Source organism: Pollachius pollachius (genome assembly GCF_949987615.1).
Source record: "Pollachius pollachius genome assembly, chromosome: 6".
Taxonomy (NCBI): domain Eukaryota; kingdom Metazoa; phylum Chordata; class Actinopteri; order Gadiformes; family Gadidae; genus Pollachius; species Pollachius pollachius.
In genome coordinates, this window is record NC_136939.1 from 19,947,647 (window position 1) to 19,969,156 (window position 21,510).

General features: G+C 47.3%; 2 protein-coding genes across 3 annotated transcripts; both read left to right on the forward strand.

The window, feature by feature from the left end:
- Positions 1-911: 911 nt before the first annotated feature.
- Positions 912-5,939, forward strand: spns3 (SPNS lysolipid transporter 3, sphingosine-1-phosphate (putative); the record flags this gene model as incomplete). The annotated part of the gene is made up of 12 exons (XM_079737906.1): positions 912-1,140; positions 1,604-1,669; positions 1,802-1,938; positions 2,439-2,590; positions 2,948-3,014; positions 3,499-3,641; positions 3,868-4,020; positions 4,327-4,516; positions 4,691-4,756; positions 4,870-4,968; positions 5,322-5,493; positions 5,896-5,939. The coding sequence occupies 12 exons, from the start codon at positions 912-914 to the stop codon at positions 5,937-5,939; spliced, it is 1,518 nt and encodes a 505-aa protein (XP_079594032.1).
- A 419-nt stretch (positions 5,940-6,358) lies between these two features.
- LOC307076776 (uncharacterized protein) lies at positions 6,359-10,823 on the forward strand. Of its 2 annotated transcripts, none has more exons than XM_079737904.1 (4): positions 6,359-6,707; positions 7,449-7,726; positions 7,909-7,972; positions 8,414-10,823. In XM_079737904.1, the coding sequence occupies exons 1-4, from the start codon at positions 6,401-6,403 to the stop codon at positions 9,226-9,228; spliced, it is 1,464 nt and encodes a 487-aa protein (XP_079594030.1). In that variant the 5' UTR covers positions 6,359-6,400; the 3' UTR covers positions 9,229-10,823. The 2 variants fall into 2 exon arrangements, with proteins under 2 accessions (XP_079594030.1, XP_079594031.1); XM_079737905.1 differs by having other exon boundaries at positions 7,909-7,957.
- The last annotated feature ends 10,687 nt before the right edge of the window (positions 10,824-21,510 follow it).

The window sequence follows — 21,510 nt, forward strand, 5'->3', positions numbered from 1 at the left end:
CTGTGCTTATCCATAACTAGATTTAGATTTTGAGATTGTAGCAATGTCCCTGGCGGCCACACTCTACCTTTTCTGGGCTCCTCTATAACTAGGGACGCAGGGTGGCGGGGGTGGAGGTGGAAACCAGTTAAGTGTAGGGCTTGCAGACAATGCTACATGATGATGGTGGTGGTGGTGGTGGTGCTCCCTGTGCCATGCAGGAGTTCTCCTTCTGAGTGTGTCTGGTGACGGCTGGTTTAACCTGTGCACATTGATTGCTGAATGTGCAACAGGCGGGCAGCCTCCCCAAGTCCCAGAATCCAATCATATTGACTCGGGCCAGGTGAGACTGCTTAAACAATCCTCATCCACACACACTCCACAGAGACATCTTGCCAAAGTGGATAGCACAGAACCGAGGCAAACATCACAGAATCTACAGGGAAATGTGTTTTTCCAGAGGACTGTGAAGTGTTCTTCTAACTGTAATTGTTAGGATGGTGGGTGATTGAACTGATATCCATAGAAACGTGAAACGCCCGTTACGCTGGGGAGAAAAATAGACCCTTTAATAGAACATGAAAAGAGGCCGCCATGCATTCATCTTAAAAACACTTTCGCAGACATGTCGTCTCACCACTGGCCTTCATTCCTTTCAGACAGTTATTTTATTTTTGTGTATTATAGTGTTTGTATTATAACCTTTATATTTAATTTGTGTTTCAAAGGTGATTATATTTAGCTCTTTGAATATGTTGACAGCCCAATCCCCATTAGGTCCCTTCAAAGACATCTCCTAATAATTAAAGATGTGTTCTAGTGCTCATGCGATGAATAAAATACTTTAAAAGACAGAATTTGCTGGATTTGGCAGAGGAACTATGACTTACACACAGCTGTGCTCCACATCTGTTGACCAGAGCGAGTTCAACATGGAGGCCAGGGGCACGGGGACACCGGAGGGGGAGGCGGGCCAGAGAGATCACATCAGTTTGGCTTCCTCTTCTTCGGGCCGCTACGGCTCCATCGCCGGCGGCCTGGCCAAGTCCACGACCCCCCTGGTGGGGGACGCGGCCCTGTCGACCCGGCGGTCCTACCTGGCCGTGGCGGTCCTCTGCTACCTCAATCTGCTCAACTTCATGGACCGCTACACCATCGCAGGTCAGCGCCCCCCCCCATCGGGCCACACACACGGGTGGGCTGGCACCGTGTTTAGCATACTAGATCAGGGGCGCCCAGACCCTTTCATGCTGCTGTGACCCTCTAACACCATCTACTGGAGGTGCTTTAGCCCAGGGCCGACTCAATGTTCTGGCATTAAAATAAGCAATATATTCTTATTGCCATGTGAAAAAGAAAAGTCAGATGATTCATATTTCTCTATGAATATCGTTTTTCATTAGACTTTATTTGATAATGAATATAAACAATATGAAGACTGAAAACCTGAAGGCTGGATCTCCTTTTCAGACGTTAAAAAAACATGGATCTATTGGAACAAACATGACATGTAGGGATGCATATCTTTTTAAAACATGATCTGCTGGTGCGTAGAGACCCACTGCTGAATGGTAGTGACAGAGTTTTACGTGTTGTTGGCCCCTTTGTTGTTTGTTTTCCAAAGGCGTCCTCCTCAATATCCAGAAGTTCTTTGACATAAACGACAGCACCTCAGGTCTTCTTCAGACAGGTATCCACACACACACACGCGCACACACACACGCACAAATATGGTGCTTGTGGTAGGCATCACACATGAAATTTTAATCTAAAGAATAAGAGATATAAAAAAAAAAGATTGTTAATATTAATGCGTTCACAGTTTTCATTTTCAGTTTCATACTATTGGCTCCATTGTTTGGTTACCTTGGCGACCGTTACAACAGGAAGTGGATCATGATTGGAGGCCTGAGCGTGTGGCTTGTGATGACTTTATGCGGCTCCTTTGTCAATAAGAAGGTAAGACAGTTTTGCTATTGTTATCAAACAACCTGTCTGTGGGTCCACATGTACCTGTCTGTGGTTCCACATGTACCTGTCTGTGGGTTCACATGTACCTGTCTGTGGGTCAATAGGTACCTCTCTGTGGGTTAATATGTACCTGTCTGTGGGTCCACATGTACCTGTCTGTGGGTCAATAGGTACCTCTCTGTGGGTTAATATGTACCTGTCTGTGGGTCCACATGTACCTGTCTGTGGGTCAATAGGTACCTCTCTGTGGGTTAATATGTACCTGTCTGTGGATCCACATGTACCTGTCTGTGGGTTCACATGTACCTGTCTGTGGGTCAATAGGTACCTCTCTGTGGGTCAATATGTACCTGTCTGTGGGTCCACATGTACCTGTCTGTGGGTCAATAGGTACCTCTCTGTGGGTCAATATGTAACGGTCTGTGGGTCCACATGGACCTGTCTGTGGGTTCACATGTACCTGTCTGTGGGTTGCGCTCTGCCCCCAGTACTTCTGGGTGCTGGTGCTGATGAGGGCCCTGGTTGGGACAGGGGAGGCCAGCTACTCCACCATCGCCCCCACCATCATAGGAGACATGTTCTCCGGGGGTCGCCGAACCATTGCTATCTCCCTTTTCTACGTTGTGCTCCCCGTCGGAAGGTAGCTCTTATTTTAAATTAATGTGCATGATATATGTAGTATATATGATACACGAGTTCTTTCACTGCATGCGGTGAGAACATCTGGTCTGTTTACAGCAAGGGGCCTTTTTTAATCACATATACAGGGAACAACGCAGTATCGGTGGTCCCTTTTCTAACGAAAGGACCACCAATACTGCAGTGTTCAGAGTTTTGGGGGCAAAATCAGGCCGCCTCCCTCCCCCAACTGAATCATGACATATTTTATTTTAACCCTGGCTTACAGTACGCTTGGAGTGTGAGGCATGGAATCCTATTCTCTGTTCCGAAGAGATGCATCAAAGAATAACGATCCGGTTCTCTGTTCTGTTTCCAGCGGTCTGGGCTACATCATGGGATCTACCATAGCCACCGCCACCGGGGACTGGCGCTGGGCTCTGAGGGTAATGTAGAGAGATGACGACAGTAGGCCTACACAAACAGGATATGGTGTGTTTGATGAAGTTGCCGTGAGATCCGATAGTTGGGAAGAGAGAAGCAGAAAATAATTGAGTAGGAAAGGGCAGAAGAGACCCAAACACCCAACCAACACCCCTTGCCTCTCTCTGCTCCCCCCTTCCCTGCCATTGAGTGGCATTAACGCACAGTGTGATCGAGAGGCAAGATGGATTCCCCTAACCAATCAGGGAAGAGATGTCCTGAATGGTCAGAAATGAGCCGGGAGCTGTCTCAAATCTAAATTGGCTCACACAGAGGCAGGTCAACTCAAGACAGATTTTCTCCCAGCGCATTTCTCTCACTAATAGCTGACAGGTGGCCATGTCGTTTCATCCAAGTAACCCTTAAGTCATAGCTCCTAAATCTCACCTACAGCACCTTTAAGCCTTCACTCTTCCCTCTGTTTCGGTGCTGCTCGGCGTTCCTCAGGTATGTCCCATCCTGGGCGCGGTGGGTGTGGTGCTGCTGGTCTTCCTGTGTCCCAACCCCCCCAGAGGAGCGTCTGAGACCCGGGGTCAGGGGGTCGCAGGGCGGAGCTCCTACCTGGAGGACATCAAGTACCTCCTGAAGAAGTACGGCCAGCACGCCATTACTCTCTGATCCCATCTATCGGGGGTCGGCTGGGGGTTAGCATAGTGCTGGGGAACGGAGGGACAATGGACTATCCACTCACTTGTTTATTCTTTTCTGTCTGTGCCTGCCTGCATGTGAATGGCTGTGTCTGTCTGTCTGTCTGTGTGTGTGTGTGTGTGTGTGTGTGTGTGTGCGTGTGCGTGTGCGTGTCCCGCACCCCAATAGCAAAAGCTTTGTGTGGTCGTCCCTGGGCATCACGTCCATGTCGTTTGTGACGGGGGCGCTGGCCTTCTGGGCGCCCACCTTCCTCAGCAGAGCCCAGGTGGCCCTGGGGAGCCGGCAGCCCTGCCTGGCGGAGCCGTGTGACACCTCCGACAGGTGAGTCAGACTTCCTTCTGACATGCCGCTCGCACCCTCAAACGCTGTCTTCTAAATGTTAAAGTGGAACCGTTGAAATCCCTTTTGGCGAAAACGATTGGGTGACGTGTGTGGGACCAACCGCACGGCCCTGATAGACCTTTTGGACCCGCGGGGAATGCAAATGCCAGACGTATGACGTCAACGGTTCACCTTTTAAAGCCAGTCGAGGCTGCAGACCGTGAACACACGAACGGGGCAGCACTCTGTTTTAGTAGAAAATAGCAAAGCGTGACGTTGAGTTTAAACCGTTGCCCCTGGCAACAGCTTCATCTTCGGTGCCGTCACGGTGGCGAGTGGGATCTTCGGCGTGGGCCTGGGCACGTTCCTGACCCGGGGGCTAATCGGCCGGGTTCCCCACGTGGACCCTCTCATCTGCGCCGTGGGCATGCTGGGCTCCATCCCCTGCCTGCTGGCCGCCATTTTCCTGGCCGCCAGAAGCATCCCCGTCACATATGTAAGCCGCCACACGCACACACACACACACACAGTTTTTTTCAAGTTTGTTCCACTTCCTAGCTTCCTGCAAACTGAAGGTTACCAGTGCATTACATCAGACATCATTTGAAGCTTCATGCAAGGTGTGTGTGTGTGTGTGTGTGTGTGTGTGTGTGTGTGTGTGTGGTTTCAGGTGTTTGTTTTCCTCGGGGAGACACTGCTGTCACTCAACTGGCCCATCATGGGTGATATAGTGCTGGTGAGGCGGAGCTTTGCGGTCGCACATTCAACTGATCCGAATACAAATGTAATGAAACCCTTGAGGTATCCCCTTCCCCTCTGAGTAGTTTGTCTGTGTGTCCGTATGTTCAGTACGTGGTGGTGCCGACACGCCGTGCCACCGCCATAGCGCTGCAGATTATGGTCTGCCATCTCCTGGGCGACGCGGCCAGCCCCTACATCATCGGAGTGGTGAGGAAAACGAGTGAACATGTGGCTTTGTTAAACACTCGATTCGGAATGGTAAATAACGGCATTCAGTGGTCTTTTAAGAATAGCAGACCTCTGCTATGATTAACCGAAAGTAGCTATGGTAGCTGTTTCCAAGGAAATTATTATCGGTTTATCTGTAGAATTTTTGTGGAAGCAATTCAATATCGATAAAATATATATTTGTATATATTCGTGTCACATTATTGATTTCTTTAGTGAGAAGCCGTGTAATAAGCGTTATCATTTACAGCCAGCCGGTCATTACCACAACCCGGCTGAAGGGTGACTCCAGCCGCCTCCTGACTCACATGACCTCCCCACCCCGTCCCCAGATCTCTGATTCGCTGAGCGCCTACGACCCAGACTCCCCGCAGTGGCGCTTCCACAGCCTGCAGTACAGCTTCCTGCTCTGTCCCACCGTCGCCGTGCTGGGCGGAGTCTTCTACCTGGTCAACGCCCTGTACATCACACGCGACAAGATGGCCGCCCAGCGCTTCTCCGAGGGTAACTTTATATCAAACAAATAAATACAAAAATAAAAAAAAGGACTTCAGTTGACCCTTGTCTTCCATGTGGATAATATAATGTATCATAAAGTAGGTATATGAAGGGTGTATTCATGCTTTTAGCATATGAATCAGCCTCATGCAGAATTATCCCCACATATACTTTGTTCAGGTTGTTATCGTAACAACAGGTTTGTCTGTACCCTCTCCCCCATTAAACGATAGAACCTACACTGTTGAACACAAATTCTAGGCCTGCATGCAAATGCTAATAAGCTGAAAACTGTCTTCTTGTGTGTGTGTGTGTGTGTGTGTGTGTGTGTGTGTGTGTGTGTGTGTGTGTGTGTGTGTGTGTGTGTGTGTGTGTGTGTGTGTGTGTGTGTGTGTGTGTTCCTCCCAGGTGCACAACAGCCCACTGTGCTTCCAAAGTTGGGTTCACCTTAAAATCGTTGCCAAGGAGCCAACACCGACACATATTACCGATAATATTCAGAAATATCACAATAAACAAATTGGAACAATGACTGAGGCTGTTTCTCTACAAACCAACCATTGTTGAGCTACATCTAACTTCCACTTGGGGACGCTGTTGCACTGTAGTAAGTATTAATTGTACGAAATGTGGCAAAAATGATTTTGTGAAAACTACATACCTGTAGTATCTCAGCCTTTCTGCTTCTGCAATGTAAAGTTGTGTTGTTTGTTTTCGAGCTGGTTTGCTAAAGAGGCTAATGTAGCTAACAATAAACAATTTCATGACACAATCACAAAGTCGCACGGGAATGCTAAGTGACGTCAACATGACCGGAAACGACGGCTGGGAAGGCTGGCGTCCGAGGATTCAGAAACACACCATTACAACACAAACTCCCAGTCCGTCGGCCCTGTACACATCAAAGTAAAATATGTTAATAAACATGTCACCGTGCAACTCCACATTGGAAGATGAGCTTTCGTCCATAATGGACGCACTGGCGAAAGCTGCCGTATCTGAAATTACCAAGCTGTTCTCGGAAGGTTCGGCTACCCTTCGCTTGCAAATAACTCGGAGCCTGAAAGAAAAAGAAGCGATGAAGACGAGGATGAAGGTGATGAGGAGGGAGCTGTTTTCTTTGCGGCTTCAAACTAGATCAAATGCATCGCGTGCGGCAAGTCGTTTGGCCCTGGCTCGAGCCAACATCTGCCGGCCACGTACTATACCACTGGGGAATGGTGAGTTGAGTTCCGATTGTAATAGATGGAAAACAGGAGGGTCCAACGTTCAGGGGGCACTATTCGTTGTTATGTTATAACATGTCATTTTGAATCATGATTTATATCGGAGAAGCAGGCTACCTCACACAACACATGCCTAATATCATTTGCATTCCCCTTATCTTACACCACCCATAGATTCTAGGCAGCATAGACTGCTTGCGCTAAAAAGCCTGGTGCTCTTTTGAAAAGCATCATGACCAGAGCCTTGATAAAACACGACTCAAACTTGGGAGTTGCATTTCAAAGATGGAAACAGTCAAGAGCCCAGAAGGATTTCAAGACAGATGCCACATGAGCTGGTTTATCATTCTCAAACATCAATAAATTCACAACGTAAAAATGTTAGCTGATCAGCTTGCAGGGAATGACATGTTTTCACTTGTTATTGTCAAAATAGAATAATTGCGCTTGTCTCGCATGTCCTGTTGTGCTCAGATCATTTTGCGCTGGAGTCTGTTCAGTGTCCTGGTCACCTGCTAGAGCTTTGAGTCGAGGGAGGAAGGGGCTGGAGCAGACATCCCTCTCCAAAACTCTGAATCTGTGTCTGCAGTACACATTTCAAACCCTCTGTGTCAATGTTACAATGCATACAGATACATTTAAATAGTTTCTTTCACGTAAAATACACACTGTCTGCTTTTGTGCAAATAATGTATAGAAACAATCCCTTTCTGTCATTTCTTTTCCTCTCTGCAGAAGACTGCGATGACTTTGGAGACCGCAGCACACAGCGCGGCGCCCCCTCAGAGAGTCTGCATGCCCCTGGCTCCTCCCACACGTCCAGTCACAGCGAGGAGCTGAGGATCCTAAGCATCCATGGAGAAGGGGAGGGCCCACTTGCGGTGGACGGCCATGACACCCTCTTCACTGCGTCCGAAGTGGAGGCCTTGAGCTCGCTGTCCGCGGACCACAGCGTGGCCGAGAGCCTGGAGCACGGCGAGCGGTTGGTCTGCCGCGAGGAGCTGAGTGTGCAGGTTGGAAATCATCTTCTAATTCACCATCCAAAAGAGAGGCTTCCTCTGTTACACCTCCAGCACACAGCCATAGAAAGCGCACGCCTTTAAGATTCAATGTGTCAATAGTGGGGATTGACAACTATTCTGTGCAAATTAAAGAATATTTCTTGTGTGTGTTTCCTTCTTTATGTGGAAAGCAGCAGACCCCAGACACCATTTTAATCAAGGATGAAGAGGATATTGGTGGAGGTATGCCCTCTGTAGGTTAGTCATACACATTGCATCTATGCAAGCAAGCAAGCAAACAACCTGGATCAACTGAGAATGTACTCGATTCTACCTGTGCTAAAAAAGCCTACTTATACAGTTTATAGTAGAATGAATACATCTTCTTCATGGCAGACAGGTGCCAGGAATGCTGAGATCAGCTCTGATACCCAATTTAAATACAGTATTGGTAAAACAGGCGATGGGAAACAACAGATGACGTGGGTTGTCTCTTTATGACCTCCCCACATCCTTAAAAGGGGGAGACGTATTGGTGCCGTCTCAGCTGATCATCAACAAATAGAAGTTAGAGAGAAAGAACGTCAAAATATAATTCTTCCAATACACAAGTGTTTACAAAGTACCTACTGTATCCCTTTCTGCAAATAATGAATTAATAAAATTACTTTTTCTTTGTCTTTGTTTTCCTCTCTGCAGAAGACTGCGATGACTTTGAAGACCGCAGCACACAGCACGGCGCCACCTCGGATAGTCTGCATGTGGACGCCCCTGGCTCCTCCCACATGTCAAGTCACAGCGAAGAGCTGAGGATCTTGAGCGTCGATGGAAAAGGGGAGGGCCCACTGGCGGTGGACGGCCATGACACCCTCTTCACCGCGTCCGAACTAGAGGCCCTGAACTCGCTCCCCAAGGACCACAGCGTGGCCAAGAGCCTGAAGCGTGGCGAGTGGCTCGTCCACCTTGAGGAGCTAACTGAGCATCAGGGCGGCCGCAAGAGCCGGCCCTGCGTCTTGTTTGGCAAGGGTTTTCCCGACAATACCAAGATGACCATCCCCATGCGTACCCACACCGGCGAGAAGCCATACGGGTGTTACCAATGCATGAAGCGCTTCCAAAAGAAAGCCAATCTGAAGGCCCACATGAGGACTCACTCGGGGGAGAAGCCCTACAGCTGTGACCAATGCATGAAACGCTTCGGACGGAGCTCCCACCTGAAGCGACACATGAGCACTCACTCCCTACAGGTGAAGCCCTACAGGTGTGACCAATGCATGAAGAGCTTCAGTACAAGCTCTCACCTGAAGGTCCACATGAGGATTCACTCCGGGGAGAAGCCCTACATGTGTAACCAATGCATGAAGTGCTTCAGTGTAAGCTCTCAGCTGAAGGTCCACATCAGGACTCACTCCGGGGAGAAGCCCTGCGTGTGTCTGCAGTGCAACGCCAGCTTCGGTGACCCTAGCCATTTGGCTAGGCACATGCTCAAGCACAAAGGCAATGGGGTGCTTTGACACGGGGCAAGGGGACGCTTTCATTGACTCCTCTATCTTGTATTGGTTGAAATAACTGCTGTAGGTTGTTTTTTTAAAACGCTTTCCAACTTTTGATTCGCTTTATGCTTTTATTGTTGTAAATAATTGATGTCTGTGTGATGAAGAATAACTTGATCATGGGAAGCGCATACATTCAGTGAGACAATGAGTGACCATGATTCTTATAGGAAACTTTCACATCGTGGGTTATTACAAATGTTGACTGTATAAATATATGCCCTCCATTGTCACCACAAGTATTGTGTATTCAGCAGTAGCCAATGTGGTGTCCCTGAGGAACCGACTGCACAAAGCAGACCCTTACTTAGGGCTGAAAGGGAAACAACCTTGTCCAGGATGCAACAGTTTGGTTCAGAGTGCTATGCTCACAAACAGGACAAGAGAAAATTAGACTCACGGTGTGAAAAGAGAATTTTTGTCGGTTATGACAAGTCCAGCCTATATGGTTTATTTTTCCGACAGTGGAAAAGTGCACAAGCATAGACTGGTGAAGTTTGTCAACAAAACAAACACAGAGAGGCAGACACAGACTGACATGACAGCTGTCAATGATGATTCTGAGCTGCAGAATAGAACTTACTATACCAGGAAAAATACTGATGTGAGTCCAGCCCATACACAGGACAAGGTGCCAGTTACTATGCCTGAAGTACACAGCCACACACACAGACAATTGAGCACAAGCGTTACCCTTCAAGAGAGAGGAAGAAACCAGATTACTTGAGTGAATATGTGTCAGGTGATAATGACAGTGATGATCAAGTACTCACTAACATAGATTATTGTTACAGAGTAGCGACTAACATACACTTACATTCAGAGAAGCTGTAACCTCACATCACTCAAAATAATGGGTTAATGCGATGGATGAGGAGATACAATCATCAAAAGAAAATGATACATTTACCCTAACAAACTTGCCCGAGGACAAGAAAGGAGTGGAGGGTAGATGGGTTTATCCTATTAAAAACAATGCTGATGGATCAGAAAAATACAAGGCACGCTATGTAGCCAAAAGATAAGTCAGAGGGTTAGTGTGGATTATGAGACTTTTTCTCCTACAGCTAACCTGACTAGTATCAGAGTCTTGATGTAAAATGCAAGAAAACTTGGTCGTATATCAGATGGATGTCAAAACAGCCTACCTACATGCACCAATAGATTTTGACATTCATATGGAACAGCCCGAAGGTTATGAGGTGAAATCTGGCACAGATACAAAGTTGGTATGCAAGCTGAAGAGGTCGCTGTATGGACTAAAACAATCAGGCGGAAATTTTGAACAAGGTACTGCATGAGTATTTGAGTGAAAACAACTTTGTGCAAAATCCTGCTGATAATTTTGTTTGCACAAAAAAGTGACCATCTTAATACGGGTTGATGACTTAATCATTGGTGCCAGTGATGAAAACGCACTAAAGTTTGTGAAGGAGATGCTCTCAGCATGGTTCAAAATTAAGGACTTAACTAAAAAACTAAGACATTTTCTGGGTATTGTTTTTGACCAAAGTGATGGATGTGTGAAAATGTCACAAAAGAGATAGTTCGAAAAAATACTAGAGGTTTAATATGCAAGACTGTAAACCTATGGCGACACCTTGTGAATAAAAGTTGAACTACACTAATGATGCTCAAGCGATGTCAAAAAATACAGAGAGGCTGTTGGAAGGCTGATTTATTTGACTACATGCACAAGACCCGATCTGAGTTTTGTAGTAGGTCAACTGTCACAGTATTTTACAGAGCCGACAGAGCAGTGGACTACTGTTAAACATGTAAAGAGATATCTGAAAGGCACAAGTGAAAAAGAAATGTGCTTCACAAAAAGTCCCAATGAAAAACTGTAACTACACGCCTACAGTGCTGCAGATTGGGCAGCTGACACAAATGACAGACGCAGTACCACAGGGTGTTGTGTAAGCTTAACTGAAAATGGACCTTTGAGGTTAGCTTTCTCGTGGAAAACCAAAATGCCGCCCACTGAGAGGTGGAGTACATGGCGTTAGCGTCTACTACAGAAGAGGTTTTGTACCTAGTTCAGCTGTTAGAGGGCATTGATAGACATCCATGCCCAGAGCCTAAGGTTTATGAGGATAACCAAGGTACAATAGCGTTAGCAAAAAATCCTGTGACAGTGGAGTAAGCATGTTGACATAAAATATCATTTTGTGAGGTCAACTGTGGGTGATGGGGAAGATAAATTTGAACTTTTGCACAACAAGACAGATTAGATGGTAGCAGATGTGATGACAAAACCTGCAACACAGTTTAAGTGGATTGAGTTTACAAAGTTCATGTTTGGAAACTAACCATGTATGTCAATTAATGCGCATGATGAAGGTAGAAAACTATTGTTTTTTGTTGTTGTTTAAGTATGTACCAATGTGAGAACAAGTGGGGGTGTTGACATGTATAATTAGTATATGCTAAACGTGAACCTCCTAAAATGGCGCAATTTGATTGGTTCGCTATGTTGGGATATTGGGCAATATCCCATGATTGAGATCTCAAACTCGAGATATTGTTTTCATCGCATGATATTAGATCTTGTTTATTTTTGGAGTGTTCACGCGTACTATATGCTAAAACAATTATTCACCTCAGGCTCCTTGAATAGTGGAGAGGAATAGCCCACTATTACCCGCTATTCACTTCGCCTTCTGTGAATAATTGTTAAATATATGGCCTCCATTGTCACCATAAGTATTGTGTATTCAGTGGCAGCCAATGGGATGTCCCTGAATGAGCATGTGACCTAGAGGCAAGTTCAACTACGCACGTGTTTAATTAACTACTCAGTTCCAGTCAAACAGCGCTGATGCTCCACTGTGTGTTATTTCCTCAGTATATTATTTCGGCCTATCACTGGGTACGCACGCCAGGACCGTGGAGCAAACCACCTCTGCTAACAACAAAGGAAACAAAGGTGAGGGGGAGTGACCATCGTGGAGGGTTTAGTTGTTTTTTACACTGTCAAATATGCCCGTCTTATACCCGCCTTTTTCCGGGCATGGTCTGCACGCTTACACTGACCGAGGTAATTATACTGGCTTAATTTCCCACCCCAATTTACCCTCTCGAACCCTACACATATTGGGGGTTTCATTTTCATCTAAATGCGATTAAACGCATCCCAGTACCGGGGGGGACTTGAGTAGAGGTGTCGCTGCGTTGTCTCTACAACAGAGACAATGCAGCGACCTTAACCTGAGTAGTTCGGAGAGGCGGTGAAACCCGCGAGCTGCTGACCATCATGGGAGAAAGGGTGATTTAGTCGCATTTAACGAAGGCGGGGGAAGATGGTGCGATCTACGAGAAAGCAGCAGAGGAACTTTCCTTACAAGGCTTTCTACGGGATAAAAAACACGTGGTAAGCAAAATGAAGATTAGGTTGGCGTTTTTGAACTTGTAAATAGTTAATCTTGTTTGTATGCTAAGTATGCAAATTATTCAGGTTTACTCTCCGTGCGTAGCCCCGCCTATTCCAATTAACCAAGAAAGCCATCTCCTTGACGAAGGCGGAATATACCCCCTCGGTTTTACACAGGCAAGACAGTCAAATTGCAGGGTGTGCCAAGCCACTGCTGCAGTCATTTTTACACTGCCATTTTAGGATGGGCCAGAGGAGAGGCCAAGTTAAATTGCAATACACTATGTGTGAAGTGGTCTTGACTGCAAGACAGTTTAAGGAATCTACACAGCAAAGAAGTCAGTCGATTTGTCGCAGTACCAGACTTTGTGGCTACAATGGCAGTGCAAATGCAAACTATCTTAACACCGGGAGGTATCTCTAGGTCCAAGGAGAATGCATAGAAATCCCTTTAAATTAATTGGCTACATACAATATACAATTGTATATTGTAACTTCGTGCATTTTAACCGTTAACCTTCGATCAAACATTTAACAAATCAACACACTTGTATCTTCACTAATATACAAACAGATTTTCGATATAATTTATGCTCTTTTCAGAATAACACTTTGTTGTGTATTCAAAGCACTTCCCTCCGAGGGTGCCTCGGACACCAGCCTTCCGAGTTGCAATTGTGACGTCATTTGGGTCGGTCTCGGAGCACTTATAGCGTTCCCGTTCGACTTTGTGATTGTGTCATGAAATTGGCTAGTCGTTGTTTATTGTTAGCTACATTAGCCTCTAGCAAACCAGCTCGAAAACAAGCAACACAACTTTACATTGTATTGCACGCACAGCAAGACCGTGCAATGCATAAATTGGCGACCGGAATAAAGTAGCAATGTGATCAAGTGTGTAAGAGCATTTAAAATCGACATTAAAATTACCCACGTGGTACAAATACAAAGAAAATAAATGTCTTCACGGGCGCAGCCATTTTTGTTGATTTTAAATACTCTTACACACTTGATTGCAACTTTATTCCAGCGCTACGAGACAGGAAATTACGTCACAAGTCGTAAGGCTGGTTTACGAGGCATCTGGAACACACCATAACTCGATACCTGATGACTGTTCAGGAGTTCTTTGCAAACCACCTTTAGGTTTTGTTGTTACCGTATACTAGTCGTAATAAATCCTTAATCTTTCAAACCTAGTCCTTCTCGAAGAGTATTAGATTGTGTGGTTTTATCCACACGTATCCTGAAACCTGTCCAAATTGGACCATTGCAGTAATCGCAGCAGTACATTAAAAGCCACCTGAGGTTTCACTAGATGGCGCCATTTAGTTTAAAAAGCCTTCGATACCAAAGCAGCAAGCCTACCTCAGAGTGCCTCGGGTGGAGTGTCCAAAGATGTCGATCATCTGGGAGGACGAGTGTGGAAACATCGGTTGTTTACTGCTGGGGAAGAACTCTGGAGCAGGCGAGAAAGGACCACCATTTCTCACCTGTCAAGGCAAGCTGCACACCACATGTGATTAATGGTGTTGTCCAAGAGGCCGGCTTGACCTGAGTTGTACACCAGAGCCAAACAAAGCATACCAATGTTATGCAGACCAAAGCCTGGGTTAATTTATTAAGTTGCACTTTAAGTTAATTTACGTTTTCCATTTTCACATTTCCTTCTTTCTGATCAGCTTTCTGTGGTGAGGTTCAAATCCTTAAGAAGTAGGCTAGGCCTGTATCAATATCTTCAATCATTAAATGGCCCTTAAATAAGTAGAATAAACCTGTATCAATATATTCACAATTTGACTAATTTAAGTGAAATTCTATTGTAAACCTTACACTAACTGCTCGTTAATCTGTTTAAAACCATATCTCATAATTCACGTATTCATACGGTGTCCTCTTTGAATATAAGCACTATTAGCATCGGGCTGTATAGAATTAGCCCTGAAGCGATTCTGCAACTGGACTTCTTCGACCTCAAATGAGTTCATGGAATACAATAGGTTTAGCCTTTGCCCATCTCAAGCTGTTGTCAAGTCTCAGGCTTACAGCCTGACACACATGTCATGTATTGAGATACCCAAACGTGACAGTGGTGTGTCAATCACTGTCAAAACTGTCCGAAAAAACAGTTAGGGAGAGTCTGGGGCCCCTTGGTAAATCCTCCTATTGTCAGCTCGTCACATATTTCCCCTGGAGAAGGTTTAACTGCACGGCGCTGGTGGTTTAAACCTCCAGTCGAGGTCACACACAAGGTCAAGCCAACCCTGGGGTCAATGCTCATCCAATCAGTGAGGAGAAAACCTTTGTTTTATTTGTGATAACATTTACCTTTGCATTGACACTTTTATCCAAAGCGATTTACAATGCGTACATTTGTCAGAAGGAGGTGAAACAATATATGGCTGTCGGTACAGTAAGGATGTTCATAGAGCCAAGTGCAAAGCACTAACAATCGCTAGGTTAACCCATTCCCTGTATGCAACAAAGATAGCTAGGATAAGACGCTACACAACTAAGTACTATAACTAAATATTAACTGAATATAAATTAATATTTGTAGTGATATTCACCAAAAATAAAGTGTGGCGCTTCCATTGTATCTGTTCCTTAACCTTCAGGCCCGACGTGGTGAAGGGGTGGTAGAGAGCGGGTTCCTCCCTCCCCAGGAGCTGCGTCGACGCTCTTGTCATGGCGGAACCGTGACTACGAGGAAATCGTTTCATCGTAGATTAAACGAGCTGGCCGAGGACAGTGAGTGAAAAGCGTGCGCAAGACGAACAACCACGTACGCCAAAAGGTATGTGTGGAAAAACACTGGCCCTGCAACAGTTTAAACCTGCCATTAAAACACAATAGGTATTGTGAGGACCGTGGTTCGGCCCACTTTATCAGCATACCTCGCCGGCTTCCCCCTGTTGACCCCGGCCTTACAGGAAGCTGCGACAATGCCTAATAAATTGTCTGGGACGATCAATGCTGGAGCTGGGGGGCCGATAGAGCCAGGGGCCGGTGGGCGGTGGGGGCTGATGGTGGGAGGTGGTGGCAGAGCAGGGAGCAGTAGCGGATGTGCCGGGTGTTTACTCAGAAACAGTGGAACATTCCAACATGGAGCGTAGGGCCACTCTTTGGGCATGTCCACACACACACACACACACACACACACACACTGTAACCACGATAACAACGCCTGCTGCGCAATATCAGCACTGGAGGACTTGTGCACGTGTGTGTGTGTGTGTGGGGGGGGGGGGGGGGGGGGGATATGTGTGTGTGTGTAGGGGGTGTGTGTTGCGATGAGAATGACGAAGAAGTGGGCATGGTGTATCTGTCCCATATTCGCCCGCACCCCCTCCTACGAGGCCGGCTGGGGGGGCCATGATAGCAGTCATCAAACCACATCTGTGGCCGTGAAGTGGCACACGCCGCCCTTATCAGCCTCCAGCAGGTGGATTGCGTGTGACATCATGTGCCCCTCACGCCCGCCCCCACCCTCGCTGTTAAAGGCCTCCGTCAGGCCGGTGACATCATATTTACCAACGCTTGTGTGATTCTCTTGAATTCAGCAGGCTTCCACCAGAAGAGCCCGGCTGTTTGTGTTTCCCCTGATAGAGGGACAGCTCTGTCCACTCACGGACTCGACAGTAACACATAGTAAACATATGCTATAGGTCGTGACAAGACACAAACATATTAGGAATGTATCAAACAATGAATGCTATTAGTATTCTTTAGAACTGTTACTATTTGGTGCAGAACCATGTCTTTATTAGAATAGTATATATAGAATATCAAAAAAAATGCAGATGAGCAAATATGCATTTATTTCAATTAATACATTTGTCGTTAAAGTTTGCGTGCCTAACATTACCCATAGAAATGCAAGTGGATAATCTAGAGTGGTTGGTGAATTTGAACAGCCAGGAAAGCTGTTTATTGTTGGGACTATGACGACATATGACAACACCATTTACACATACAGTCCACATCCGTCAAAATGCATATTTAACATGCAATTCCGTACCAGATAAAGACTAAAAAAAAAGCATGAATGTAACTAAAAACCAGTGGAGGCTCTGGTGCAGAGCTGCAGGGCTCCCGGACCCTTTCCCACTGCGCCGTGAGCCTTATTCACGGCTCCATGTGAAATACAGCGTAAGTGTGCAGCCAAGGCTGAGGTTAGGCCCATAATGGCATGTGTGCGCTTTGGGTCCATGTATTTAGCATTCCTGTTTAGGAGGACCGGTGGTCACGGGGACTGTGAGGAGGAGGAGGGGCCGGCGGCTCACAGAGGAAAGCCAGAGTAATTACAAAGATCCATCCCATCTATAAATACAGATCCCTGCCACCGCGTGGACACTTCACTGAGAAAAACATCTCTGCGTCGTCCCGAAGCTGTTCACGGCCCATCCCCGCCCGACGTCCTTTCACTGAGAACCCCATTACTGTTCAGTGATACACCTTTGATCCAGAGTGACGGTGAACTCAGCCACGGATCACTGAGAGCAGGTAGGGTCTCTCAAGGTGGCCTCCGGGTGACACTGGGGACACCGGGGATCGATCCCGGTGACCACTATCACGCCACATAGGGAGACTAAAACAGGAACAAATAGAAGTAGCGAGCCATTTCTCTTCATGTTAACGACACGATGGGGGGGACTCTCTGCTATTCCTTTCACCTGTGCTCTAGCGCCGGGGTATTTATGGTTCTCTGTGAAGGTGAGGGTTAAAGCACAGGGAGCCCTTGCTCTCTGCGCCCAGACATATACTCTGAGACGGATGACCCCACCCAAACGAAGGGTCCGGCGTCCTGGGCGTGTTGGGGATGAATAATGAAACAGGTAGATGAAAGAGGTTGTCTGTGGACCCTGAAGCCTATATTTAGTCCCCGCCGACTCCCACAGGCTCTTCCTCCCGCTACCTGCGACAACGTGTGAAAGATCGGCCGACCGCACTCTTCAGTCCTCCGGTCTCCGTCTCGCCACAGCTCTGGGTCGCTCGCACCGACGCTCTTATTGTGTAGTTATTTTTCCACGGGTCAGTGAGTTGGTTTAATACAAAAATTTTCTTATCCGTATTGTGTATATCTAGCCAGCTTGCACATAGTAGGGCTTCGTTCTGATATATCGAGGCAGAAAAATACAAGGATATCAAAATGAGAGATTAAATATGCAAATATCTTTCCTTACTTAAAGATGAAAAGAGCCGCATGGTGGTGAAATGGGGCTTGTGTGTGTGTGTGTGTGTGTGTGTGTGTGTGTGTGTGTGTGTGTGTGTGTGTGTGTGTGTGTGTGTGTGTGTGTGTGTGTGTGTGTGTGTGTGTGTGTGTGTGTGTGTAAGGAAGGACACTTCAGTTCTTGGCTTCAGTCAGCTGAGGGGTCAGGGGTCGCGGGTGATCAAAGGGAGGAGGTCAGGCTGGCAGAAGGCCCACACCACTAGCTTGAGCGCAGGCCAGACGGCTGCTGCCCCCTGCGACAGCAGACGCATGCCGGCGGCGGACATAGGTTTGGTCTTTCGGCGGAGGACGCGATGATGATGATGATGATGATGACCAAGACGACGTGCAGATATAAGCGTTCCTCATCTTGCCATCGCGCTACCTTGGTGGAATAGTATTTTGACCACAAAAAATGTCCTCTCGTTTCGGGGGATGTTTTGAGGTGAAGACCCAACTGTATTCACTGCCACCTCCTGCTTCCTATTACGTGTCTCACTCTCCTGTGACCTGTCTTACTGCTTGTACCACTTCCTGTTTTTTGAATCTTTGCATTTATATGCTTTAGTATAAAGCATTATGAGTGAGATAGACAGGAAGGTATGAGAGATAGAGGGGATGACATGCAGCAAAGGACCACGGGCAGGAATCAAACCCAGGTCGCTGCAATCAGGACTAAGCCTTAATGGTCCACTCTCTACCCGGGTAGCCAAAGGCACGCACACAACACTTCCTTGATCACCGGTTTTGTTATTGACACAACACAGTGCAACCAGGAATTGAAAATAGAAATGGGTCCGACGTAACGTTTCCCCCTTCCAAGAATAGAGCTGTGGCGCAGAGTAAGACCCGTTTGCTCGGGGCTGGATGTGAAAACGGAGGGGTCAGCTCCACGATACTATCTCTGGTGTCAACCACAAGTGAAAGTGCGGCCATAAGAAGGCCCGTAGCGCCCCCTCAACACAGTCGTATCGGTTCTTAACGTGGAGGTCTTTAGTTAAATCAGACCCCCCCCCGGCTCTCTGGGATCTAACGGGGCGCTGGGGGTTGCGGTCGTGTTCTGCGGCTCAGCTCCTATCAGGTCGCCAGGCCTCAAAGCCAAACAGAGCTGAATTGACAGCTTCACTCGCTATCAGTGCGAAAACATGTTTCCACACAGATAGACTTTTGTCCACGTCAGACGCACAGCCCCAGCCCTGGCCGACAGGAACTTCCATAGCCGGTTTAGTGTGGACTCAGGGACAGATAGGCCCGACCGGGGGGGGGGGGGTCAAGGCACATTCAGATAATCCTTAAGGACCATATAGGAAAACATGTTGACTCAAGGGGACCGAAACGTCTGTTCTCTGGCATAGAAATTGTAAATGTACACAGTAGCTTGAGTGAAGCCGTTGGTCTGTGCAGGAACCTCTGTTCAATAGGGCAGGGGAAGTTCATCCATGTTGTGTGTGCTGAAGAGGACGTCTACATGTGTGTCACACATGTTTCAGAGGCGTCACGTGTCAACGTGAACCAGTCAGTCCTCTGATTGGCTCTCCAGGTTTTATTCACAACTTCATTATTAATCACATGTCATTTAATAACAACAATAAACAGAACTTAATAGCGAGGGGCTTCACTGACCAACAGCCACACCTGAGTGTGGGATTGTGGACATTGGAGGGATTGGATTGATCCGAAGCCGACCGCATTGACTGTGAATGTTTGTTCAGGGTACAGCCCGCAGAGACGGCGGTCTTGTGAAACACACTGGGGCCTGGCTCAGCATCGCCTGAGGCTCAGATACCAGTTTCTCCCAAGGAAAGAGAAGGGGTGGTGGTGGTGGTGGTGGGGGGGGGGGCAGGGATGTAAACTTTTGAGGACAGACTCACGTTAGCATGCAGAGGGAGTCCGGCTTATCAACCCTACAGACGCACTGGGATTCTGCGATTAAGGGGAGGTTATCTCCCATCCTGCACGCCAGCCCCTTGGCCTCCACGGAGCGCAGACAGGAAGGAAGGCAGGGGTGTGTGTGTGTGTGTTGTGTGTATGATTGTGCGTGTGTGTGTTTGTGTGTGTGTGCATGTTACTGTGAGTCTACATGTTTATGTGTGTGTGTGTGTTTGTGTATGTGTTGTATGTGTGTGTGTGTGTGTATGTGCGTGTTACTGTGTGCCTACGTGTGTGTGTGTGTGTGTGTGTGCATGCATGTGTGTGCTTGTGTGTGTATGCATGTGCAAGTCTGTGTCTACATGTCTGTGTGTGTGTGTGTGTGTGCGCGTGCGTCTGTGTGTTCGGCGTGTGTGTGTGTGTGTGTATGACTCCACGGCTCAAAGCCACACAGCAGAGCTACACCAGTGGGCAGACAGAGATACCCCCTCCACCCAACCCACAACCCCCCCAATCCCCCAGTCTGCCACTGTGGAAAACAAACAGGATCCCCAAGACATGACCAGCATCTCAAAAACATCTGAGAGAAAAGAGAGAGGAGGTGAAGGGTTTAGAGGGGGGCACCCTGGGTAGTAGGGAGAGAGCGAGGATGCTGACTTTGGCTGTCTTAGCACCCCTGATCCCCCACAGAACATCCCAAGAAGGGTTCCCAGCTCTTAACGGCCTGGTTTCCCCTGGTCAGGACTGAGCTGGTTAAGAAAGCCATTCCTTATGCAGACCCATGATCCTGGCATCAGGCAAGAAGACTTACAACCAAGTAATCTAGTCTCCCTTGATGTGTTCAAAGGACTCCTTGAAGACTTAGAACACTTAATGTTCCTTTCTACACTCCAGTGACCAAATATTGTATGTTTTTTGTTGTTTTTGTTTTTTTGGTCAGATTGAAACTCACATGTCTGGATGAATAAAAGTTGAAACCCAAAACGTGTATAGTCGAGTTGTTCCGTCTCAACAGTCACGACTCCCTTTACTGATGCGTCGTCACGGTTTCCCATGAGCCTCTAGCCCAAGCACTCTGTTTGCTTTGTTTCAACCCTACTTTGAAAGATATGGATTCCACACGTTGTTACGGGTTACCCATGTGATGTATAGATATGTACCAGAGTACTCCTGTGTGCGATGAAGGAAATACAAGCTTTTATCAGGCTGTTAGGGAAATAAACCAAAAGAAAAACCAACCCCCACAACAAGAAGAGCTCTGTCACCACCAGGACCTGAGTGAACACAGTTTCGGTTCAGTGAGTGTCGAAGCCTTTTCAACCCTGCTCTCTGAGATCCACCACAGCATTGCCAAGAGCTGAAGGAGCCAGAGCCAGAGGAACTCCCCAATCGGTGCCTGGATCGAAGAAGCCTGCCTCCTCCTCCTCTTCCTCCTCCTCCTCCTCCTCCTCCTCCCTCCTCTCCAATCTCCAATGCTCCTTTCTCTCCGACCTTCCAAAGAAGCGTGTTTATCTGATGGATGTTCGCTTTGAGATAAGAACACCAATGATTTGTTACCAGGTCTTCTGGCGTGGGTGTCTGCTGGCTCGGCTTTGGTGTTCCTGGTGTTGCTGGTGGTTAGGCTGATGGTGTCCAAGCAGAAGACCAGACCAGAACACGATGTGGGATGCAGGCTTTGAACCACCACGGTCGTTAGAGAGAACAAAAGGCTCATTGACTGTGGGTCCCTTCTCAGCTCCCAACCAAGTTCAACCCTAGTTAGCTGGCTAGCTAGCGCTGTGCTGGCCAG

Excerpts from the sequence above, each read along its gene's own strand:
- LOC307076776 (XM_079737904.1), top strand. The coding sequence starts at position 6,401 with ATGTTAATAAACATGTCACCGTGCAACTCCACATTGGAAGATGAGCTT. Across the intron at positions 6,708-7,448 it reads TACTATACCACTGGGGAATG|AAGACTGCGATGACTTTGGA; the intron begins GTGAGTTGAGTT and ends TCCTCTCTGCAG. Across the intron at positions 7,973-8,413 it reads TGGAGGTATGCCCTCTGTAG|AAGACTGCGATGACTTTGAA; the intron begins GTTAGTCATACA and ends TCCTCTCTGCAG.